At 41.7% G+C, this 25869-nt stretch overlaps 1 protein-coding gene and 1 long non-coding RNA gene across 2 annotated transcripts; both read right to left on the bottom strand.

Moving 5' to 3' along the window:
* Positions 1 to 1883: 1883 nt before the first annotated feature.
* On the bottom strand, positions 1884 to 6359 carry EEF1A1 (eukaryotic translation elongation factor 1 alpha 1). Its single transcript, XM_071444700.1, has 8 exons — positions 6212 to 6359; positions 5289 to 5479; positions 4307 to 4486; positions 3881 to 4177; positions 3471 to 3621; positions 3023 to 3279; positions 2583 to 2817; positions 1884 to 2286 (listed from the first exon to the last, which is right to left on the bottom strand). The coding sequence occupies exons 2-8, from the start codon at positions 5430 to 5432 to the stop codon at positions 2162 to 2164; spliced, it is 1389 nt and encodes a 462-aa protein (XP_071300801.1). The 5' UTR covers positions 5433 to 5479; positions 6212 to 6359; the 3' UTR covers positions 1884 to 2161.
* A 472-nt stretch (positions 6360 to 6831) lies between these two features.
* Positions 6832 to 17817, bottom strand: LOC139598383 (uncharacterized). Its single transcript, XR_011681857.1, has 3 exons — positions 14600 to 17817; positions 12082 to 12143; positions 6832 to 7528 (listed from the first exon to the last, which is right to left on the bottom strand). It is a non-coding gene; the product is annotated as an uncharacterized lncRNA (long non-coding RNA).
* Positions 17818 to 25869: the final 8052 nt, after the last annotated feature.

Genomic DNA, 25869 nt, shown 5'->3' with positions numbered 1-25869 from the left:
ATGAAGTTGTTAGATGCAAGTGTTATTTAGGGGTCTCTTCCTAACCAGTCCCTCTGCCACAACCTGTGCAGCTGACTCTTGTCCTGCTCTTAAGCCGGGCCATTTTAACACGACCCAGCCTCCCAGCAGCTCTGGCAGCTGATCTGATCTATGCACAGCTGACCTAGGGGCCTCTTGCAATAGCAGCAGAGCACTGCACTGCTGGGTCACACCTAATTTTCCCTAAGGATTTGAATGAGTTGCTCACTACAAGCCCATTTCCAAACTAGCACGGAGCAGGTACACGCAGCTGCAGACAGCCCTGTGCAACGTGCACAGAGGCACTCCAGACTGGGTGTTGCATGTCCAGCCCCTGGCCGGCCAAACCAAACATCCTGCGCCTAACAAAGGAACGTGAAGAAAATCTGAGGAACGCCGAGCCGAGCTGAAGGGAGCCTGTGCCAAAGCTGCTTTGCTTTTCATCCAAATCAGAACTCTGCTGAACCAGTCTGACCAAGGCTCTTGGAAAATATTTAGCGGTTTAACTGAAAAGCATGCTAAGATTTGGCATGACACTTCAAGCTTTATTATGGCAACAGAAGGTCTGCCTCCATTTTGAAGTTATGTACTTCCTGTTGCCTTGGGGACACTAACAAACCTTCAGAAGCAAATTTAGGCAGCAGAAATTTCTTTACTGAATTACATAGCCTGCAATGAAGCTCTCTAGCCCTTGCTTCCACTGTACCTTCAAAATCAGTGGGTAATGCTCCAAGGTTCCACTGTAGTTAAGACACAGAAGGTGAGCAGAAAAGGAGAAAAGATCCAGACTAAGAGCATGAAAACAAGTACAGCAGTTCAGACCTATCCAAGCAGTACAGATATGAGTTCCTGCAGAGCAAGCACACAGCTGGAGAAGGAAAGGAAAACAGAACAGAGATAATACAGCCATTACAGGCAGAACAAACATACTGGTGTCATGAAACAAGTCCCTCAGAGATACCAATTCTTTTTGACCTATCCTGGGGATGCTGTGGGGAAATCATGTGAAAGGTTAGTAAAACAGCTGCACCATTATGCAAGTCAGCTCTGATTATCCATTAACTGCTTGCCCCCATTTACCAATTTGAAGCAAGGCTTCTATGACAGAATTCTTAATAATTACAGCTGGTATTCTTATAACCCAGAACATGTAATGTGGGGTTATTTGTCTACTGATAAGAGTTTGGACTAGATACCAAAGTCCCGTTTAACGTTTTGATCCAAATTTTCACCCTGTTGTTAAAAGGATAGCAGGCACCTTGTCCCACTGTGCCATTTGGTGTAGGCTACAATGGCAAGTCACTCAGATTGCATCGAAGTGTAATTCTAGACAGAAGTTTCATATTTGGCTGGTAAACATCTTACTATATATTAGAAAACATCTATGTTAAAGTGTTTAATTTTTTAAGAGCTACACAACACGTTTCTCAGGAAAAAAAAATCTGGTTCTGCTTTTGACTAGAAAAATCATTGTACAAAATGTTGGAAACCCAATGTAGGATTCTTTCTTTGTAATGTTTTTTTAAGGTTAAATGTGTTCACTTTTTTCTTTTCCATGTAGACTTTTCTTGGTTTACTCAATGCTTCACAGAATGCACGAAAACACTAATTGTTACCTGGTATTCGTGCAATCCAATCTAAAAACAGTTTTTGAAGAAAGCACCAGGAAAGTTATTTAAGGCTTAGATCAGTTTAAAAGTAAACCTGTAGATTAATTCTGTTCTACTCTTCAGAAACAAGTAATTTTGAGTATTTGCTTTGCAACTTCTGAACGTATTTAGTTAGCAACAATCCTTTCTTATCCCACCATGACTAGATATCGGTTTTGCCATAAACTTAACATTAACCCAAAGAACACAGAGACGTAGCATTGAACTTCTGTTTTAATGGTCTCAAATTCTGTGACAGATTTTTGGTCAAGTTTCCATTTTAAAAAATTTATCGATTTTAAAGACTAATAACTTAAACTGCCACGAAACAAATGGTCCACAAACATTCCTTTCCTTCTGAAGCTTTTACGATGCATTGTAATCATTAACCAGTCTTTCGCTATTAAACTTAAATGGCCAATTGAGACAAACAGTTCTGAGACCGTTCTTCCACCACTGGTTAAGACTGAGGTGGCAGCTGGTGTACAGAATTTTCATTTAGCCTTCTGGGCCTTCTGGGCAGACTTTGTGACCTTGCCAGCTCCTCCAGCCTTCTTGTCAACTGCCTTGATGACACCAACAGCGACCGTCTGCCTCATGTCACGCACGGCAAAACGACCTGAAAGCAAAAACATGTTTCATGACTTCTGTCTATGCTGCTGACTCCCAGCCCAATCTGCTGCACAGAGGCAACACACACGCTGGTATAAATGGGCCAGCACTGCTCTGGAACCAGACAGGACACAGGCATGACCCTTCTCTGGAGTTTCTCTCCCCATACCATTAAGACCCTGGTTCCACTTCACAGTTACAAGTCCCAGCTTTCATCAGTGTTTCACAGAACACACTGCATCCTGATACTAGAAATCAAGGAGTGTCTTTTCCAGAGACCAATATTAATGTGAGATGCCTTACCGAGAGGAGGATAATCAGAGAAGCTCTCAACACACATGGGTTTGCCAGGGATCATATCAACGATGGCAGCATCTCCAGATTTCAGGAATTTGGGGCCATCCTCCAGCTTCTTGCCAGAACGACGATCGATCTTCTCCTTAAGCTCAGCAAATTTGCAGGCAATGTGAGCAGTATGGCAATCCAGCACAGGGGCATAGCCAGCACTGATTTGGCCAGGGTGGTTCAGGATAATGACCTAAGAAACAAAGAAAGCCAAGTTAGAAGGGGAGTAATTTGAACACTGACATGTCCTTACAAAGCCAAAGAATTAATGAGATTTGCTTCAATCAAATAGAACTCAAAATACAACTCTATGATGCTTTATAGCTTAGCCTAACAAGACTCCTATTTTGGAATACAGAGCTACATTCCCAACATCCCTGAAGAGCTGCATAACATACCTGTGCAGTGAAGCCAGCAGCTTCCATGGGAGGGTCATTCTTGCTGTCACCAGCAACATTACCACGGCGAACATCCTTCACAGACACGTTCTTAACATTGAAGCCAACGTTGTCACCAGGCAGAGCTTCACTCAGGGCTTCATGGTGCATCTCAACAGATTTCACTTCAGTTGTTACATTGACTGGGGCAAATGTAACCACCATGCCTGGCTTCAGAACACCTGTTTCCACACGGCCAACTGGTACAGTACCAATGCCTGCAAGAAACAACAACAGTATTATTCATTATTCAGCTGAGTGAATGTATGCCCTTATGGGGGAAAAAACCCACTTGAGACAAGAATTTAGATTTCTGACGTGGAAAAGCAGCTCTTGGGCAAACACCCGCATTTCTGGCCCGTAGATCAGCTGTTGCTGGCACACGAGCAGCATTCCAGAGAACACATACCGCCGATTTTGTAGACATCCTGAAGAGGCAGACGCAGGGGTTTGTCAGTTGGACGAGTTGGTGGCAGGATGCAGTCCAGGGCTTCAAGGAGGGTGGTTCCGCTGGCACTGCCATCCTTACGGGTGATCTTCCATCCCTTGAACCAGGGCATCTGTAATGAAAACAAGCTCAGGGTAATCTCACTGCCAAATTTAATGGTGCAAGGCTGAAAAAGCACGAGTGGTATCTCTTAGCATTATCTCAATTTACTGTTACAGAGTAAAAATTTTTTCAAGTGCTAAGACTTTTATCTTGGACCTTAGCACTTACCAAACGTAACTATTACAAAACACGTGCATTTTATCATTGCATAATTGGTCTTAACAGTCTTCCTAGTTTCATGCCTTAACAAAAATAAATGCCAAACCTACGTTAGAGCTAGGCTCCAGCATGTTGTCACCATTCCAACCAGAAATTGGCACGAAAGCCACAGTGTCTGGGTTGTAGCCAATCTTCTTGATGTAAGTGCTGACTTCCTTGACAATCTCTTCGTATCTCTTCTGGCTGTAGGGTGGCTCAGTGGAATCCATCTTGTTGACACCAACAATCAGCTGTTTCACACCCAGGGTGTAGGCCAGAAGGGCATGCTCACGGGTCTGCCCGTTCTTGGAAATACCAGCCTCAAACTCACCAACACCAGCAGCAACAATCAGGACAGCACAATCAGCCTTTGAAAAGAAAAAAAACAAACCCTCACTATAATGCTTGTGTGTATGTCAAAGTACTACAGGAACCCCCCCATAGCAACCAAGGAACAACCTTCCCCAAACACCCCAAATCCTACTTTCTTTACATACCTGAGAAGTTCCAGTGATCATGTTTTTAATGAAGTCTCTGTGTCCAGGAGCATCAATGATGGTGACGTAGTATTTGCTTGTTTCAAATTTCCACAGGGAAATATCGATGGTGATACCACGCTCACGTTCAGCCTTCAGCTTGTCCAAGACCCAGGCATACTTGAAGGAACCTTTGCCCATCTACGGTTACAAAAAGAACAGTGTTTTATTACCATTAAAAGAAAAAAAGAGTTCTATATCTGCAACTAATTCAGAAAGATCAATAGTAACAACATAAAAATAGTAACTGGCTCAACATTGAAAAACGTTGCTGCTCATAAAACAAGCAACAAGATACGCTTGGCGCTACTGGTGAGAGATGCCAACTGTTGAACCTTATTGAACCTGTTGACAGTTCAGACTCCCTGACAGCTTGTTAATTTCACTAATGCATCTTAATGATAGAGCTCTTGAGGCTGAGCCCTACTTTTAAGTATCCTCTACAATTTGAAGTCCTCTTAGTACTTCAATCCTTGCAATAATCAACACTTTAACTGCCACTCTGCTCAACATTTGCCAAATTTTGTTTTATAATGTTCTTATGTGCTGTTATTACACAGAAAAAAACAGTATCAGTAAAACTCCCTGTTTTTTAAAGTAGCCCTCAATAGACCAACTTCTTTCTATGCCATTTAACTTGATTCCAGATGTTACTATTCATACGCAACTTTAGATTACCTTCACTTCACTTATTTTACATTTCACAATCTGAGTTTCTGCAACTAACAAATGGCAGATTGAACACTTGTTCTACCTCAGGGGCAACTGCAACGCAGCTGCCGCCCTGTGGCCACGCAACACTGAGCCACTTGTTCAGCTCCTGGGCAGAGGCAACCAAACCGCCTCCCCGTGGCCACTGAACGCTCTGCAGCTTCGCTTTGCAATTAAGGGTCTATTCATTCCCGCAGCCCGGAATTTTGCTGGCTGCTACGGGCCCACGCACCTCAGCTGCTTCCTTCTCGAACTTCTCGATGGTTCTCTTGTCGATGCCCCCACATTTGTAGATGAGGTGGCCGGTGGTGGTGGACTTGCCAGAATCGACGTGGCCGATGACAACGATGTTGATATGGGTCTTCTCCTTTCCCATTTTGGATGTTAGTTGAGTTCTTTCTTTCGGCAAAAGAGAATCGACACCTGTAAGTTCCCCAGAAAAAAGCTGGTTACGCCTCGGGCCGGGCCTAGGGGCAGCGATGGCGGCGCCACATGTGGGGCGGCCCGGCCGGGATGGCGGCCCCGCCCCGCCGGGGGAGGGGAGGAGGGAGGCGGGCGGGCCGGGGGCCCCTCGGAGCGCCCCTCGCGTCGCCCCCTCCCCGGGCTCGAGTTACCCCGGCGGCGGTGGCCGGGGCGCGGGGCGGCGGCGAGCGGGCCCGGCGGGCAGCGCGGAGGGCGGGGCCGCCCCGCTCCTTTGTGTGACTCACCCCGCCCGGGCCGCCGCGTCCTCCATTTTGTGGCGCTGGCGGCGGGCAGGCAAGGCGAGCGGCCATCTTTTCACTCATGCCCCGGCCGCCTTCCCCCCGACGGCATCCGACGGCCCCCGCACCGCTGCCCGCGGGGCGTAAGGGGAGGCTGCCGAGCGCCTTCTGCCCCATGCCCGTGCGAATACGCCGCTCTCCCCGACATCTCCTCAGCCCCGACATCGGGGGTGTGCACATGGTAACCGAGGAGGACGATGCGCCGCCATCCCGCCGCCCCGCGCTTCCCTGCCCATCCGTCCGCCCCAGTTCCCGCCGGCAGCCCTGGTCGGTCGCTCCCTCCCTCCCTCTCCCCTCGACCCTCACCACACCCCAGCTGGGTGCTGGCTGGGCCTCTGGGGCGAGTGCGCCCCGGCCCGGCCCGGCCCAGCCCAGCCCTGCGGACGCGCCTCACCTGCTCGGCTACGGCGGCAAACCCGGAGCGAAAAAGACCGACAGCGTGAGCGGCGCCCCTTATATACCCTAGCAGGGGGCGGGGCCTCGGGGACACGTCACCGCTCCCGGCGGCCCCGCGGCCCCGCCCGGGCACGGAGCGCCCCCGCCCCCGTCGGGGCTGTGCGGGACCCCCCCGGCCCGAGCGGGACCCGGCCCGGTCCGGCCGCGGGGAGCGGGGTCCGTGGCCCATCGCCCATCCCAGCCCTGCGATGTGCCGAGGGGCTCCGCCGGGAAGGGAGCGCTGCTCCTCCCGCGCTGGGATGGAGAGCGGGCGGGCGGGAGGCGCCGCCTTGTCCGGGAGGAAGCGGGGCGGCAGCGACCAGTCCCGGCCCCCTGCAGGGCCCAGCCGCTCGGGCCCGGGCACCGGGAGCGTCAGGCCTGGCGTCATGGCCGGGCCCGACGGAGGCGGCAGCTGACGGAAGTCCCCGGGGAACAGCCCCCGGCGAGTTAATTGTATTTCGCACTAGGGACACAAAGGAACGCAATCAGCGAGATTAGAAACGTTCAGTGAGTTACTCCGACCGGCGAGTTACAAATGTCGGCTGAACATCACGGAATACGGAACTGCCCCTAGCCCAGTACGTTGCAAGTCTCGCAGAATCAAATGTGGAGGAGGGGAAGAGCAGGAATTTCTGGAAGCTTATACCGGAATAAGAAGCCATCATTTGGCTTTTAAAAAAAGAACAACCTTTTTCTGTTTTTGTTGTAGCATTAGAGGACAAAAGTTGACTCGTCTTAGAAAACTTGGCACAAAAATACAAATTAACGTGGACGCACCTCCAGCAAAGATGCGTCTGAAGTGCAAATGTATCAGCAGTCACGGAAGCATTCAGGACATGGGGTCTCTGCAAGAAACCCTGACTGCGAAAAGTGCCCCCATACTGTGTTTGCACATGGGAAAACCCGCAGCCCTGGCAAAACCCGCAGCCCTGGCAAATTATTTTTAGAATCATGGCAATGAGGAGTCACAAAACAGCTCACAACATCAGAAATAAAGGTCCTCATGATTCTAGTGGATTTTTTCTGGTTTAGTCGCCTGTAACTGATATAAAAAATTCCATTAAATATTCAACATCTCCTATACCCATTCAAGAGAAATTAAGCTGAGAAGCTGAACGATCTCTGTTATTTTTAAATTACCTGCAAAGCTATGTAGTCCATGTTCTTACTCAGCTACATTATATGCCTGTCAGAAATAGTAACTTTTCCATAGACAGCTATAATCCATTTCTTGGTATGCTCTTCAGGTTGCAGTTGTATAGCATGGAAACAGCCTCTTGTTCAAAAACAAACAAAAAAGAACATCAGCAAACCCATAATGAAAAAACTACCTCATGCATCTACAAATGTACACTTCCATTTGACTTCAGGTTTTCCTGGGATAAACCCAGCATCAAATTCATTAGAGAGCAGTAAACTTAGTATTTCATGGTTTGATATGGAAGTGTTTCCATGAGATATGGTATTTTTTCCCACATGAAAGATTAAAAAGATGCATTTTGTAAAAAAAAGAAAAACAACAACAACAAAAAACATTCGAGAACATGCTGAGTTTAGAATACACCTTTTACAAAAATAACCAGATGCAGAGTAAAAACCTAAAAAGGGTTTAAATATTAAACAAACCCTTTTTTTTAAGAAAGGAGAAAAATCAAATTCTCTCTCACTCCTTCCTATGATTTTTAGCAGAGATTTGTGATTAGAGATGGTTCAGCTTTCCTCAAAATTAACCTTCAGGGCCAGTTACTAGTGAAGACACTAGTATACAATAGACACACTGCATATGAAGTGTCCCAACAATGAAGACATAGGAGAAGGGCAGGAAAAGCAAGGTGGTCTGCTTTCTGGAAATGGAAATGCATTATTGTGAAGTGGCATGGGGTGAAGACCAAAGTGTAATATTTAGCAAGAAAGCTAGGAAGAAAGCTTCTTTAGGGTCCTCTATAAAGCAACGCCTGTAAACACAGTTAACAAGCTTTATTCTTCAAGATGGTTTGAAGTTACCTACTAAAATGGGTATTTCAGTGGGGGAGGGGGGGTATTTTTAATGGACTGATCTGTCAAAGAATCCATTTTCATAAAAAGGTAGTTTTAACACTTCCCAATTGCAGTCAATTATTTGTACCTGAACAGGAAGAGGAGGAAGGAAATATGTTACTAATTTCTTATATAGTCCATACTAAACTGCATATTTCTAATTTTTTTAAGATACATTTCTTAGAAGACTATTTCATAAATAAAGGCTCTTAGAATCAGGTATTTCTTAAGGAAATAATTTCTTTCAGGTATTTCTTTTTTAATGAAGTATTGACATAGCTGAAAGCTATGAAAGCTGAATTTGTGGTACAAGTTTTTAAACATGGTCCTAGTTTAAGTCTACAGCAGTTGTTTTCCTCCTCCACTTCTTTAAATGAGTTTTCAAAATAATTCGATTATTTCCTCCTTAGTTTGACCAATACATGTTTTTATTATCTCAAAAATTAGGGTATATTTTCTTGCCCACTCTATTAGAAGAACATTCCTACTATCAATCTCAAAAATATTTATAGAGCTGGGGAGCTTCTGATATATGAGTAGCCTCAGATAATACAGTGAAAATGCCTGCTGAAGAGTCCTTTCAGCTAACACAAACAGGCCTACACTGGACTAAATCCTGTTTGCAACCAGCCTGTTAAAATTTTAGATTTTATTGATTTGGTAAAATGAATCACTTTAATATGTAATGTTTAGGAAGGAACAGAGATAGATTTTGAGAAGTCAAAGACATTTAGGTATTGAAATAGGGCTTATTCAATCCAGACTGACTTCAGAAATAGGAGGACTTTTGGGCAAAAATTACTCATTCTCCTTTGATCACTGGTGAGCATATGCTAAAGTGAAATATTCTATGTCCACATATGTCTCCAGTGTGAGAGCACACAGAATGCTCTAAAACATTTGTATTGTAGGAACCTATACAGAAACCACCATTTTAAAAGGGTTTTGAATCTCAGACCAAATGACATTTAAATAAAAGTGAGCACCCGTAAAGAATTTTAACTCTCTACCATATACAGATGGGTATTTTTTTTGGTCAGACTCCTGTGCAAAGATGCAGGCAAGTAGTGCTTATAGAACCATTTTAACTGCAATGACCAAGGTCATTCAGGAGTGTGAGCAAACAGACTTTATAAGTACAAGACTTGAAACACAGATCTGATAAATGGAGTATATCAAGCTCACTATATATTAAAGAGGCAATAAGATTTCTTGAGGGCACTTTCAGAAAGTGGAAAAGCAGTCCAAAGTTACCAATAGTAATTGGTGATCAGCAAAACTGGATTCTGGTCATGCAGTTAGCCTCATACTTACTGTGAAAGGCTTTTTAATCACTATATTACAATTATCATGGTACATACATTTGTTCAAAGTTCAACATAAACTATAGCATGAGCCTACAGTCTTACTTCCATCTGTAAGTGTTCTTTAATGCATTGGTTCTTAATAGCAATAAAAAGCACCTACATCTGTTACAAAACCCTTTTTCATACATGATCTTAATACTTACTACCAGTTTTTACAATCATCTGCTTATGAAATAAAAGAACAATAGAATAATGGTGTTATTCATATATGAAGAGAATAGATAGAAAAGCTGCCTAAAAAAAAGGTTTAACTGAGCAGGGTGAGGTGATCTAAACTAATTGAAAAACACTACTTTTGAAAGTTACTTGCTAAGTAAAATTGCTTGGTAAAAGAAAGAGACAACAGTAAATACACTTTAAGTTAGTATCTTAGTAGACAGTACAAATAAAACTCCTCCATTCTTGGAAGTTTAAGACTTGGACTAAATAAAGTCTTCTTGTCTGATCTGGTAGCTGACCTTGCTTACAGGTTCACAAAAGAAGGTCTTACAGTAGGAGATATAAGACAGTGGACTTCAAAACTGTTGAGAGTATCACTGGGATAAACAAGCAGTAACAATTCCAGAGTTTTCTGAATAGCTTAACAAGAGCCTCTTTAAAAGTCATTGTTGCCCTTGAAAGAAGTTCCCTCTGGGAAGCACTGTCGTTGTACTTACAGCATTTATAATAGGTGATGGAGTACTGGCTTAGAGGATAGCCTGCTTTAAAAAAAATAATAAAAACATCCTTTGGACAGTCTTTTCAAACCACATTTATCCTCAGCATGAGAAGGCTCATTTATATTGAAGGTTTAGTACTGGCTGAACTGAGATACTGAAGGTTTAGGATCAGGCACAGTGGTCAGATCATACTGGGGGGATATGACCAGAACTAACAGTTGTATTTAAATCCCATGTGCTGTTCTGTGGAGGTCTGCACTTGTGAGCTAGAAAATGAAAGTATTTGATGTAGAGGAGAAGTGTCCTAAGCAGGAAAAAAACAACTGCACAGGTGAATGCTTTGGTAAGAGTATTCTGGAACTGAACAACAAATGGGCAGATACATGCAGGCAGTAGCTTAAACAAAAAGTGACCCTTCACTTGCAGATATCTGACAAAACTTCATATACCTTATTAATGCTAGGCTAATTTACACCAGCTGATGACCTGGCTCCAGGCAAAACCCAGAATTACTAGACACTAATGCAGAATAAAGGTGAAGGGCTGATGAAGTAAGCACCATTATGGAGGAACAACATAATTTGTTAAAGTGTTCTGTGGTTTTGCATTAGTATTTTCCAACAGCAGCAAACAGGCTATCTTTTACTATCTCTCACCACCTTTTGGACACCCTAAATGAATGGTAAGCCCTTCTAGGAGTTCAATTCAAAGAATGCCCTAAATGGGAGCATTTTACATGCATACATACGTATATATATATATATATATATATATATATATATGTATGTAAATAGTGCATTCTGTGTGAAGAAAATGTCAGTTACCGAACCAAAATCCACTGGGTGAGGATGGTGTGACTTTTGTTCTGAATTTATCATGAACCTCCAAAATTCCATTTTAAAGCTCTGGTCTCTTCTGCTAAAAAGTCATTTTGCCAAAAGCAACATATTCATCCTCTTGTGCTGATAAGTCTGTGACAAAACCTTTAAGTGGGACCTCAAATCCTCACCCATGCATCTTAGAATTCTCCTCTGAGCCCTCACAGCAACCCAGCTATGCTTGAATAATTTTGCTTAGTGTCCACTCATCAGGTTAATTTTGCTGCCCCTCTCACTATAGTAGGTTTGGAGCTGGATTGTGTGCTTTACAAAAAAACCCTGTGAATTCCCATTGTCATCTTGCAGATCCTGTGTATTCTCCCCTTTCTATCTCTCCTCCTGAGCCAAGTAAAGATAGGTTGTCAAGGAAGGAGACATTCTATTTGTTCATATAACCTCCCCTAGAAGAGGTTTATTTGAACAAAAAAACCCTGAGGTGCAGCTTAGAGCTGTAAGGGAGAGAACATAATAAAGGCGACTTTGGTGCATACCACAAAATTATGCTCCAGATGGGAGCCAGAGAATGAATGGGTTGAAGGAGGAAGAAGGCTGTACCTGAGGCTGGGCTGGGCTGGTAAGGATGGCACAGATATATCCAGCTGCTCACTGTTCACTCTCCCATCCTGACACTGCTCTGGTTTTGACTCTTGGCATCACTCTGGCCATAGGCTGACTTTCCACTGCAATCACATGTACATCATTCTTACTCTGTGGTAACCCCAGTAACCAGACATGGTGCAAGTCAAGGCACTCAGAAGCCTTGCTCAGATTTAGGGAGTATAGCATATGCCTGACATTTATTCAGTGAACTTATTTGAGACTATTGAACTTTGGACAGGTTTCAGACAAGAACTTTGGGAATAAATCTAGATCTGGAAAAGTACTTACAGTTGACCTGCTCAATCTATACTGAGTTGACTGAAAGACAGTTTGGCTTAGTTTCCAGGATTCTGCAAGACAGAAAATTCTGTAAAGGAAGGATCACAAGTCTGGGTGCAGACACAAGAAAGTTCAAGGCTGTTGATTGTCAAATTAAGGTAGAAATAGAAACCACTTATTTGTAATTGCCAGTGAGCTGTGGTAGCAGCTTGGTTAAAGCAGGAAGCCAACATATGAAGAAATGCTCAATATTTAATTATGTTAGTTAAAAACCCCCGAACACAATACAGGATCAAGAACCTGATTTGGGAGGAGGGAGAGGCAACAGGAGGGGTCATTTACTTAAAATGATATCTATAGTTTTAGTTAGCCTTAACACAATTTGTCTAAAGTACTTGGCTAGCTATCTCAGAACCACTACTGATTATTGTGGAAAGCTATGGAATGTGAAGGTTCCAGAACACTAAACAATCAGGAAAAAAATCAGGAAATTAATAAATAAAGAATAAAAAGAGAGAAAAACCACAGACATGAGCTGGGCAGTTATGGAACAGTTGGTCTAATTTCAGTTCCTGGAAAAATATATTGGAACAAATGAACTATTTTTAGAAGATACTAGGTTGATAAGTAACAACCCCAGACTTGTTACAAGCTGACTACATCAAACTGATCTTGTTTACTGTGACAGGTTTAACAGGCTCATGGATAGGAAAATATGGATATCACTTAACTTAAGGGAAGATTTGATGCTTTTTATGGGCAACTTGCATAAGTAAGCTCAGCAAACTTTGGACAAAATAATGCATGTGCAGGAGACCAGCTGAAGAGGACATGTTCAAAGTGATTGCTGTTATGACTACAAAACTGACTGGTGTCAAATCAGTTTCTGTGGGCACAGACATTAATCCACCATACAAGTATACAGTTATAAATAGATAAAAGTATAATTTTCAACTGCAGACTTTGGGGGAAAAAGGACAGGGACTTCTGACCACTTCAGAAGTCAAGAACCAAAGTCAGGCACATTACTCAGAGTAATGTGGGCAAGTAAAGAATAAAGGGCTAAAATAATTAGGAAACAAATTAAGGTTAATATTTGTCCTTTGTAAGGAACAGTTCACTGCAAAAACACAGGAGAAGCAGCAGTTACCCAGCAGTCCTGTATAAAAGGACCTGGGGTTAGAGTGGATCACTAATTGAACATGAGTCAACACTGCCATACTCTTGTGAAAAAAGCAAACATACTGAGGTGTATAAACAGAAGTGCTGTAAGATATGTAAAATAAACCTTTCACTTTACTTAGTACTCATTAAAGCCTCTGCTGGGATACTTCATCCATCTTGGAAATGATCCTCCAAGATCATATCTAGAGGTAAAAACATTGCAAAAGATTCTGTGGGCAGCTGGTGGAACCTCCATCATTTCCAAATTCCTCAAAAGCACCTAAATACCTAGCAAGAATGGTTCAAGTATCAATAATACTTCCTGATCTACACATAACCAAAAGCCTCTTCAAGCCTTAATTTCCATAGGTTGATATTACTTAGAAGATCTGTGTAATTAAAAATGAATTTCTTATACCATAATTCTTGGTATGATACCATAATTCTTGGTATAATAGCTTGGAAGTCTCTCCCTGACTTCAATGTACTTGTATCAGCTAAAGGTCAGTGTCCTTAGATACGAGAGTCAATCTGAATGGAAATTCACAAATATTTCAACCAATAATCACGCATCTTGCTGTAAAAAATACATCTTTCACACTAGAAGATGAAGTACATTTTACTGAAAACCAAAAAGCTGGCATAATATAACTAAGAGAGGTGTGAAGGAAATTGAATAATCGGTCCTAAACTCTAACCAATAAAGAGTGAGGCTAAAAATGAAAGATGGGAGGAGAAATTTTGTATCACAGACTCATCCTGCCATTGCATATGGCAGGTTATATTAGAGCTGTTGGGAACTGAGTACGTTCCTGGCCCTGGGTGTTATAAAGCAGTCATTCTGTACTAATTTCTTATCAAAATGAAATGCTGAAAAACATGTTTAGTTTCTCCGGCAGTTTCCAAACAACACGCAGAAGAATGCTGAAAGCCAGCGCACATGCCTTTCCCACGGGCAGCGATACCCTGGCAGGATCTATCAGCCGAGCAGCCTTACGGGGCAGGTCACTCCCCACAGTCCCTGCGAGAAACAACACCTGTGGCGCTGCAAGGCAGTCGTCAGAGCAATGGCATTTCAGAGGTTAAACGCTTGTACCGCACGTTGTATAAAAGTAGACTTCGGCCCCTTTAAACCCGGAGCAGGTGTTGAGTCAGCTCTTTGCACCGAGGCCAAATCTCACAAGGCCAGGGAGCCGGGGCTGACAGGACATCCCGTCCGTCCGGCTCCCATGCCAGAGGATAGCGAGGGCAGACAAAGGGAATACGAACTGTAAAAACCCGTGGCTATCCCACAGCCCAGAATAAAAGTAAGGAACTTAAAAATACAGTACGGACTAGAAGAAGATTGCAAACTGGTTCATACCAGCGAGTCATGTGTTACTGTCCTCTGCTGCCTGGAACAGGAACACTCCCACTCAGCAGGAGACAGCCTGTGCTGCTGAAGCTGTGAATAGCACTCAGAGATCCCCTTTGTGCAAAGCAGGAAGAGCTAGGAGGTCTATCTCAGTTACCGGGCAGTCTCCATGGCACACTCTGTGCAATTCCTAAGGCGACCTGAAGTGAAAAGCACACTCTGTTTTAAACCTGGTATGCTGTTTCTGATTTAGCACAGAGGATATTAAATCACTGCCCAGCTATTTTATGTACATATATTCTCATTCACCATAGAAAACCTAATTTTGTGTACACACTATCTACAGGTAGGACTACAGTAATAAAACACACAGAGGCACACACAAGTAGTGGCTCCCCCACCTCCCTCGATCTGAATGGGGCCCCCAACCATCTGAGGTAGGACACATGTGACTGAAATGGCAGTTGTAAAGAAATGCTGCTTTTTAGAAAGTAAATCTTAGCTCCTTGTCTAAATTTAGCTCTGTGGAGTCATCAGAGACAAAGTGAGGGATCGCTATTTATGGGAAATAGTTTATACTTGCTCTGCAAGCTAATGCAGTCCAATTCACCTCCCAAAGCTGGCAGTGAGTCATGAGCCCAGCAACATTCACACACCCATATGCACCAGGGAGGCAGAAACTCTGGCTCACTTGCTTTCCCCTTTCCTTCTGGGATATTCTTGAGAAACAGCTCAGAAACAGTTCAGAATAACGACATTCCTGTGAATCAGATAGTGACTGGTGTGGGTTAAACAAACTGCACCATAGAGGATATGAAAAAAAAAAAAGAAGTCTATTCCAAACTAAGCATTTCATTTCTTCTCTTCAGCATATATCCAAGTTCAGGAATTTGAAAGGTATTCCATCTCAAAGCTAAATCTATGCAGCTGGGAATACCTGCCAGAAGAATTATTTTTCTCCTCTATCAATCCAAAGATTTATTGCATTGGATCTAGCACATTGTATAGTTGAAAGGAGAGTGGGAGCAGTGAAGTTATTCACAGGAATAACTTTTGTTTTTTTTTTTGTTTCCTATTTAATCATCCAATTGACCAAATTAATTTTATGGCCACGTGATTCTCTGATTCAACCCACAGGAAGTAGGACATACCATTTAGGTGTCAAGGCTCAGTTACATCAGCTTAGCTACAAAGTGAAATTGCACTCTCATTTATTCTCTCGACTAAGCCATTGTAACCACCGAGGCAGATCTAGGCTGTGTAACATACTACACACATTTCTCAGAAGCCCAGACCTGCACTTCATGCTTAAACCTTGTGAAAATACCTCTTACTTACCTCTTTCAAAAATATTTGAGTATTTTTCCATGGCAATTTCGGTTTTTCCACTACTAATTCTGAAGTATTCATTATTCAGCAGAGAAGTCAGTGGTAATACGCACAAAACAATTGTAATTTACAACTTCAAAGGTTTCCAACAATACTGAATTATTTCTCACTGTGTGCATGACTAGGTAACATCAGAACATCTTAGTCATCTTAATGTGACCCTAATCTTGTTGTCTCTGTAGTCTCTGAATTCTGAGTTCTGAACCACAAAATGTGTGGGTTTTTATTTTTGGATTTGCTTGGATTTTTCTCCTTTTCTTGCTATAACATGTACAATGCCTGCAATCAGGGGCTCATACCCTCTCAAAAGCATACAAGCAACAACAGACAACACCCAGTTACAGCCACTGATCTGTTAACGGCAATCTGCAACAATTACATTGCTTCATGTATTATTTACCTTCTATTCAATTCTTTTAATATGTTAAAAAAATAGAAAAAAGTTATCAACCATCATTGTGTATTTATGCTGCATTTTGATATTAAGGAAACATCCCTGTCCAGCCCTGCAGGAGCCACCGTGGCAGTCACACCCACCCACCTGAGCTGGCACTAAGACCCCTTTGCAGCTACAACCCACACTCACACAGTCACACCAGGCTTCCTCACCTGATTACCCCAGGTCTCCCATAGCAGAGTCTCAGATATCCAGCTCCTTAAAATAATTATATCGTGGTGCAATAATTAAATATCAAAATAACAGCTCAAGCTGGTGCCTCCGAGGAAGGACCCTGAACAAAGCAATCCCTGGACTTTTCTACCCTCACAGTCCAAGTAGGAGAAAGCCTGGGGGTTGTCAGCTCCTGCCCTATCCGTCAGTGTCCCCTGGCCTGGCCACAGGTCTCCAGCCCTTTGTTGTGCAAAGGGTCGGCAGTTCCCGGGCTCTTGCCTCGGGCTCTCCCCACCCAGAGCTCAACCTGCGGCTCCCTCTGCAGCTGCTCACGGAGATACCCGCACTGAATGGACTCCTCAGCACTGGCTGAGCTAATGTACACATCCTTTAAGCAGTAGTTGTCAATATGCTGTCATCTATATTTCTTAGGCAGCTTTTAAAAAAATGTATCAACCAAGTATACTTGACATTTCAATTTTACAAATTCCCTTCTTCCATATTTTCTCTCTTCCTGACAATTATCAAAATTATATTAGTCCAGTGACTGCCTAAACCACAGCCTAAGGTGGGGGTGGAGGTAGGGGTGGTGAGAAATTACTGCAAAAGAGTTAGAACAGAGATTTTCTTGGGTAATAACACCAGCTGCCTTAGGGCTTCCTTAACAGTATGAAAACAAACTATGACAATAATCTGTGCCATGGCTTTGACATTATGATTTCAGCCAAACCAGCAGTTCCCAAACTGTTGCCAATGCATCTTCAGTGTGTCCCAGAATGGCAGCAGTGAAGTGTCTCACGTACTTTCTCTCTGATGAGGCTTAAAGAAAAGGAATGCAGACCATGACTGGAACACAGGCAACACCTATATCACATGTACCAGAGAGTACACTCTCCTATGATATAGGGACATATCAAATTACCCATTTGGGAACATGACCAGCGTACTCATTTTAAATACAGAAAGTGCAGACTAATTCAAAGTGAAAGAGAAACCACAACCTGTGCAAAAAACCCCAATTCTGGTTTTTGCTGTGCAGGTTATCAGAGATACCTGGCACAATACACAGTATAGTACCCTTGTCTTACATTAGTGTAAGTATAGGATGGTTTGAGGTGACTCTAGACAGCTACTCTTCACAGAATAAAAATTGCTCCTGCTGCCATGCAGGCAGCAGTGAAACAGGTTTTCAATGGCTATTAAGGTAAGCCATGGTGATTAAGCATGATTTATAATCCTGTCATTCTTACAACATGTTAGGAAAGTCTCAGTACAGAAATATCCACAAAGTTTTAAAAAATGATCTGTCATCACCATACTTCAGAGCGTTGGTATACAGTTCTCAGTTACCTTCTAATAGGCACGTCAAAGGTTTCAAAATAGACACAAATTTCCCAGTGGATGAATTATAAAGTAGGTCTCATATTACTGCAGCTGGTGCTACAAGTAATACATGTATCAGTATAATCACATTTTTTCTGGTTAATTTGAGGCATATATAGTTTCTACTGTAATGATACATTTGTTGCAAATATAAGCAGCAGAGTTAAAAAAAAAGCACACAACAAAGTCACTATCCTGAGCCCTCATCAATCAGACAAGAGAAAGCAAGAAAAGCAAGAGCAGGGAGCACAGCCCTGCCTAGCAGGAAGTAATTGTTTGCAGTGAAAGTGAGGTGAAATGCAGATGTAAATGTAAAACCACAAGTGCAGTGATTATAAGGTTTTCACCTCCATAGCTCAGTGGAATAAAATGACAGAAGGCTTGGTCATCAGAAATAAAGACAAAAAAAATCAAAATAAATTCATTATTTGGCTCTAGAAGTGATAAACTTAACAAAACTCCAGTGCAGGCAACTCACCTGCACTGGAAATTGCTATGAGTAACACCACTTGCAATATACAATTCATAAACTTCTGTCTTTCAATTTCTTCCTCCTTATTAAGCAAGACAGTTTAATCCAGTGTACTTATACATGCCTTTTCTCCTATTTTATACATTGCTGAATGTTGTTTTAAACCTGCATAGCTGCAATGTGTGGGTTTTAACTATGTAAGCAGTTATAAAGGAGAATGAGACGATTGATTCACATTCTATACAAAAAAAGTTTGCATACTATTTTCCTTTTCTGAAATACAAAGCAGAATTACACTGATTTGAATAGAATTCTAGTTGCTAGTTTGTCATTATTGTCATCATTGAATAAAACACGAGGCTGATCTTACCCAGGCAATGCAGACTGCACTGACCAGAGGCTTTTGCTGTAGGAAGCGTTACCTGTGGATGGAATACCTTTCCAGTGATGCTGCTTATTACTGTGCCAGAGCCTCCTATTTTTCAGACCCCCAGTCTGTGCCTGCATAACAATTTAGCTTTAAACCAACAGGTTTAGCTTTTGGTTCCTCTCCTGTGTTACCTATTTCTAGATGTGTGAACATTCCACGATGGAACCAACTGTATATTTAGAGAAATTTGAGAAATCTGTTCACCTTTGCATCTCAGCTGTCAGGGCTCAAAGCACAAAAATGTCCTAAGCAGTCACAAGCCAATAGCTGACTTTTCAGAGGCTTAGGGGCTGCATTCACAGGGTACAGAGGTTTTGAAGAGCAGCAAGGTATTCACAGTACTGGCTCCCCTTCCACAACTGCCTCTCCCCTCATCTCTTCCAAGTAGTTCTCTGTTACACTATCCCATCTCATGAACAAAGGCACTATAACCAAGAAGTGTTTGAAGTCACTCATGTGGAAAACACTGGGTGTAAAGACTAGTTATTTATATTCCATTATTATATCCATTGATATATTACTAGCCAATACATTTTTGACTATTACCTATTTAAGGTAATTTTTCTCTCTGAAGGAGTCAGTTAGGTCTACTCAAACTCATACAACTACCACTGGGCCTCTTCCCTTTTGAAGATGGTAATAAGGGTTAGGGTTCAATGTGAAGCCATTTTCATTTAAAGTAAAAGCTCCAGGACACAATTACAGCTGGAGACAGTGACTTCAAACAAACTGTGTGTGAAAATGGAGGGGCCTCAGAGGATTCTTCGGAGCATGACTGAAGCCCATTTGAGAAGTCTTGGTACTTTCTTTACAAATAGTTAGTTCTCAGATCAAAATCACATGCAATAAAGGCACTATGCAAAGAGTCAAAATATTTTATTGACTATGCTAACTGGCTTGCTGATATTGAGATTTTTCAGGGATTTTTTTTTAGGAGGGATTATTTTGATCCCATTACTTCAAATTCTTTTAGTGGTTTATTTGTATCATCCTCTGTGCTTTCTTATCCACGTGAGCTGCCCCTGGGCTGGCTGGTAGAGAAGCCGTGCTGGGGCAGGGGCCTGCCATGGCTCCCCATTGTTGCAGAAGCATGCACCAGCTCAGCACTGCCCTGCTCCGTACTCTAAATCCCTGCTTTTGTGTTCCCTCCCGGCCAGAGATAGCTGCTCTCAGCAGCCTCCTTGCCTGGAGCACTGAGACAAAGAAATGTACAACTGCATAGTTATGCTTCATGACTCAGCTGAAAAGACGCAAGTCAAACAGCAACCTCCTCAGAACAACCAGAGCTGCGTATTAACCATCCATCTGTGCATGCTGCTGTGACTTTGCGTCATATTTTGTGATTCAGAAGAATTAAAACACACACAGAGGAAGAGGAAACCCGTAGAGAGGTTTATTTTTACCTCCTGTAGGAAGACATCTGCCTTTGTAAATGTGTTTGTACAGGCTGCACATGCTCTGAACAGTGAAACTTTCATCTGGGCTTCAAAGTGGCACACTTACTATTTAACTTTCATTGAGCAGAAGCAGACAGATGGATTTAGTTTGGAATTTTGTTTTGGTCTGTAGCTTTTTTTTTTTTTTTTTTAACTATTAGATCCTCAGTTAGAAGTAAAGCCAGCTGCTTATAATTGAATTCCAGCAATTCAAACTGGTTGCTTGCATTTGGACCACTTGTTTAATACAGTTGGTATTTCAACGGTCAAGAGCAACCTTTGAAGTTAGCACCCTGTTAAGAGGAGAGCTGGGGGAGGAATCAGTTTCTGTGGCTTGTGATTGTGTATGTTCTTAGAACTGATGAAGAAGACTGCTGTGGATTGATTTTCACAGGCTGCTTCAAGCTAGAAGGGATAATTTGAATCCCAAGAATGTTGCAATGGATGCAAAGTTACAGATATCTATGACATCTAAGCTTGAGTGAACACACTTCACACACACTTGGGGGTAGTGAAAACCTCAGTTGCTGCCCAGGTCTAGAAACAGTTTTGCCCACAGATGCCCTTTTTTAACATTAAAGGTGCCAGCTGCAGCTACACAGGCCTTTGATAAACAGCTCCCTGGTACCCCTGTTTTCTTTCTAAATCTTTCACAGTTCCACAAACATTGTGCAGTCCTTACTCTCAGTGCTTGAGGATCAGAGGACTGACAAGGTGGGCTGTTCACAAATGTCAGCCACCCCTCTCCTTTCAAAACAGGGAGGAAGTGTTGATTATTTGATTCCACATCCTCCCCCATTTGTGATAGAAAAGGGAACAAGGCTGATTTCCACCTTCTACCTGGAGGAATTTAAGCCTGTGTCTTCTACCTGGAGGAATTTAAGCCTGTGAGAGGGAGAGGTTATGCCTGAGACAGAGAACTGTGGGTTCTGTTGCTGGCAGCATGCACTTTACCAGTTGATGTATGACAGCATAGCTTTGCCACTTGCAAATCTGGTTTTAGGTCATACTACAGCAAAATAACTTAGCAGATGCTTCGCTCTCAATAGCTGCTTTAAGTACACTGGCATCAAGATGACTCTGCAGAGAGGTGTTAAATTATCACCACCATCCCCGTGTGAATATGCTTGCACAATGTGATCCTTCTCTACTGCTATGTGTATCTTGTATTCAACAGTTTACTTTCAAAATCATGCAGAGGTGCTTAGCAATTCTACCAACTATGTATTAACAAGTCAAATATCTTGATTTCCATTCTCTCCACAAAAGAGCTTTTTAAAGCTTAAGCAGAAGCTATTTTCACAGCAGAAAATATCAATGTAAGTAACTACATTGGAAGCAAATTCCAAAATATGCTCACCTCTAAACACGAAAGAAAAAAAAAAGACAGACTGCACTAACTAAACAACATTCCAGACAAGAAATTAAGCCTTTCCATAGCCATTCCAACTTAATTTATAGTTCAACTTTACAGCTGAACCAGTTATCTAATTATGGATCTTTTAAAAAGTCCTTCAAGCAGGACTCTTGCTTAATCTCCCTCAAACGAATATACAAAAAAATTATTTTCTTTCCCCCCCATCAGCAGAGATTGTTTAAACTTGTAAATACAGAAGGCATTCTTGTTCTCCATGAAGCCCAGATGGTCAGGGAAAAAGGAGCAGGAGAAAAATAATTTTTTCCTTCACATTTCCCCCTATCCCCCAATCAAAACCAAACAAACCTACTGTCTGCTTATCTATTGACTCTTCTCATCTAGTAAGATGATTTAGAAAGAGAAGATTAGTCATTTACTGCAAGAATACTTCAGAAGAAGAGGTAGAAATATCAACAGAACCATGTTTTCCATCAGAAAACACAACAATAGGTCTGACTGAGCTAAGCTTATTTAGTAAAGTACAATGGAATTTAATTTAGGAAAAGACCAGAAGAAATGATATATTCATCTCCTACTCTGAAGCAGCCATATGGAAACTTCTGTATACTACAAAAAAAGATTTTAAGAAATTTCTTTAATGAAATTTCCTTTAAAGAACACATTATCAAAGGCTATTACCACTTTTCACTCAACTCTACTCTATAGCAAATACATCCTTTGAAGAAAGGGGAAGGCAAACAATTTTGGCATAATAAGCCACACTTTCTTTCCTTTGTTATGCCTTGGGCAACTCCAAGGCACCTTCACTTGCAGTATGTTGCAACCTGGTGCAGGATATATTGCAATAAGAGCAAAGTTTCCCTTGTTCTGAAGTTAATCTGTGTTCATTTGAAAATGTGTATCAATTCATGAACCTTCTTTAACTACTCAGCTAGCTGAGCTCTCATGTTTTGTGTCTGATCCAGGCCTGAACTCTACCAACATGCAATCTTAGTAAGTGTACTGTGGAGAAATGAAAGTCAATTCCAAAGTTTGGAGCTTACACAGGATATGGAAAAGTAACACATGCAACTCTTTTAGGACACCACTTATTAACTGATAAGGTCAAACAGTTAAAACTTCACATGGAAGTAACTTTCCTCAAAGAAATGCAATTTTTACTGGATTGAGTTATGACTCCTTTGAGAACTACATTGGCCAGATGTGTATTGGAGCTTCTTAGCCACTACCAAGTGTTATGTTAAGTCAGATCAATGGTGTTACACACAATAAAACCCCAGTTTCTGTGTCAGGGATGTGAATCACACAGATGCAGCTTTAGTTTAAAATGTATGACCAACCACTATTATGGCCACTTTATGAAGGAGGAGAAAGGTTGCAGTGGGATTTAATTGGGTCTCCAGTGTCTCAGTCAAGAGAGTGTTATTTTATCCTCTGGCATGCCTTTGTGTGCCCCACCTCTGCCATTTGCTACACAATAGGATTTAAATAACTGCTGGTGTCTTCTTGCAGTTCTTTTTCTAGCTATTTGAAACACACAAAATATTAATAACTAACACCTTAACATAAAACAGGTCCTGGGGGCTACAGGCAACTCTGCTGGGTGAAGGGCAAGAAATTCAAATAAAGAGAACTCCTTGTTTTACTCTAACATTTAACATGGCAGGAATTACTTCTGCAAGAGACTATATACATCAGATAAATTGTAAATAAAGAAACCCTTTCTTAAGCTATATTTCAGCATTATAAACATATAGTAAATTAGATACAGAATTGTAGAAATATGAATAGCTGTAGCATGAGTGAAGCATGAAGAAAGCAAATCAGCAAAGCTTTAAGTTGGCTCTATCATTTTCTGATTAGTTAAATAAATGCATTTTAGAAAAACAGGCTTATTATATTTATTTATATAAAAGAGAGCAAATAGGAGACCACATGAGGTCCTCCTCATACCTTTAGGATTTTCTACTTAGCTGTTGGTGAATATGCTAGTGCTAGCATATGATGGTGATTTCCTCCCCATGGGCACAGAAACAGCAAAATGTGTTAATACCAAATCATTCATGTCACATTATATCCTTTCCTTAGCTTCAAGGCAGACAAAACTTCCTCAGGATAACAATTCAGGCAGTATAATGGAGATATAAATAATTTGGGCTTGTATTAATGGAGACAGCATTTTTACTGACAGGTCTCAGAAAAGGACTTGGCCAACCTACAACTGTTTGAGTGATAATTGCTTTGATCATTTGATGTGATTTAATTGATCTTAAATAATGTAAATTAAGAGCAGACATTCAGCTTTTTGAGATATAGGTGCACAGGAGAAATGGGAGACCCTCTTAAAATGCTACTTACTGCAACAGTTTACAAAACACAGTAGCAGTGTTTTAGTTGTGATGGTTGAGCTCAAAATATGAAGGAGGAAGCCTGAAGTTTAAAAACATCTCTTTTTTCTCTGAAGCTCTAGGTGATCTAAGAGAAGATACTACCTTTCCATACAAATTGTGTCTCACATTTCTGTGGGATGTATAGGCTTCCTCATCTATGGTTTTCCCTCCTGACAAATGCTAAAAATATTGGAAAACCCATTAAACTCAAAGCTAGTTCATTTGTCATGGAACCAAGCATTCCCACACAGCAAAAGAGGAGAAACTGGCAAGTAAGTCAATAAATGATTGAGAGGAGAACCCAGACAAAAGATACATCACAGGAACAACTCAATTTCTGGGAAATCAACCAAGATGACCCTTTCATACAGCAAATGCAGTTGTTACCAGTTACAGAGGAACATGTAGATGGGGGAGCACCATGCACAGGTGCCTATGTATTATGGTGACTTATATGAACCTTCACTAGGTTAGCATTCAAAAGACCTACCTAAGTTAACTTGTATTTTTGGATGTCAAATACTTTGGACTTCTGTAAGGTACTTGACTGCTGCTTTGTACCCTCAGAACAAAGAAATAGTGAACTGAAAACCACACTCATTACTTTGTGGCATTTCATCCTTTGCAAAGCATGAGGAAGGCACTTTGTCAGGCTGCAAGAGACCATGATTCAGATCTCAGGCAATACCCATGTCACATGCTGTAGGATATTCTGAGAAGTTATTCCATCTCTGTTTCTAATGTTGATAGAAATTTGCACTAAATGTTAAAAAAAAGAAATTTAAGCAGAACTGCATCAGAAGCAGACATTGAAGAGAAAGCACTTCAGAATACCTGACAACACTAAGACACGTTCCCAAAGCAGTTGTTCAACTCCTGCTCTGAAATGGGTGAAATCTGTTTTTGAACCGACTTCCCTCATTCCAGGTGGACATCCTAGAGGGTTCTTCATGGAACAGAGAGCACAACTTCTTACTCTGGTACTTCTTACCTGTTAAGGAAATGCAGCAAGAAATAACAGTTATGGGATTGTTTCAGGAAAACAGTCACCCCAAAAATCGGGCCAATTCCTGTGAAGATCCTGTGTCACACAGGTGAACTGAGACAAGACGTGCTCAAACCCCTTGTTATCCCTGAAAAAACAGAATATGAGAAATGTCTTTGAACAGATGAAACTGGCTGAGAGAAGCATGCAAACAGTAGTGTGGCAATGCAATAAAAGTAATATCATGATTAGCAGAAAATATTTTGAGGGCTTTTTCTAATAGATTTTCCTTTTTTTGCAAGCATGGTACAGAAAAGTAACACTTAAGGGTTTCTTTGGGGATATTCCTGCTTGTCATGTGTTAAAAGCCTCACTGAATCAGGAATCCCACAGTATATTTTGATACTTTCAAAAATGAAATCAGAAATAACTTCAGTGCAGCCTGTTGTCCACAAATGATATAAAGATTTATAGCATTTTTTCAGTCCTGCTTTCCAAGCTGACTTAGAAGTTACAGAATATGAAAAATTAATAATAATAGTGCATTAGATGAAGGGAAAAGAAAATCTAGTATGCTGGTCCAAAATTTTCTGGACTGTTCAACTAAAATGCCTAAAATTCAGTTTTAACTAAATCCAGTTCAGACTTATTTAACTGATACAGGGAATGTCTACATACTTCTACTGCATCTACACCATTAAGTATGGTTTTTTAAATTTTAATATTCAGCTGAACAGTTTTCAAGGAAAAAGACTAAAAGCACAGGAAGCTGAAGTTTCCAACTTCAGAACAGGTGGAATTGCAAC

The sequence above is a fragment of the Agelaius tricolor genome, unplaced genomic scaffold (assembly GCF_023055355.1).
Source record: "Agelaius tricolor isolate 1412-34295 unplaced genomic scaffold, bAgeTri1.0.p SCAF_1, whole genome shotgun sequence".
NCBI lineage: Eukaryota > Metazoa > Chordata > Aves > Passeriformes > Icteridae > Agelaius > Agelaius tricolor.
This window is presented reverse-complemented; position numbering and strand designations above follow the sequence as displayed.

What these genes read in the sequence shown, in the direction of transcription:
- EEF1A1 (XM_071444700.1), bottom strand. Translation starts at nt 5,432, where the DNA reads ATGGGAAAGGAGAAGACCCATATCAACATCGTTGTCATCGGCCACGTC. An exon ending in TGATCACTGGAACTTCTCAG is followed by an intron (nt 4,178 to 4,306) that starts GTATGTAAAGAA and finishes TTCTTTTCAAAG; the next exon opens with GCTGATTGTGCTGTCCTGAT. An exon ending in TGCTGGAGCCTAGCTCTAAC is followed by an intron (nt 3,622 to 3,880) that starts GTAGGTTTGGCA and finishes TTTTCATTACAG; the next exon opens with ATGCCCTGGTTCAAGGGATG.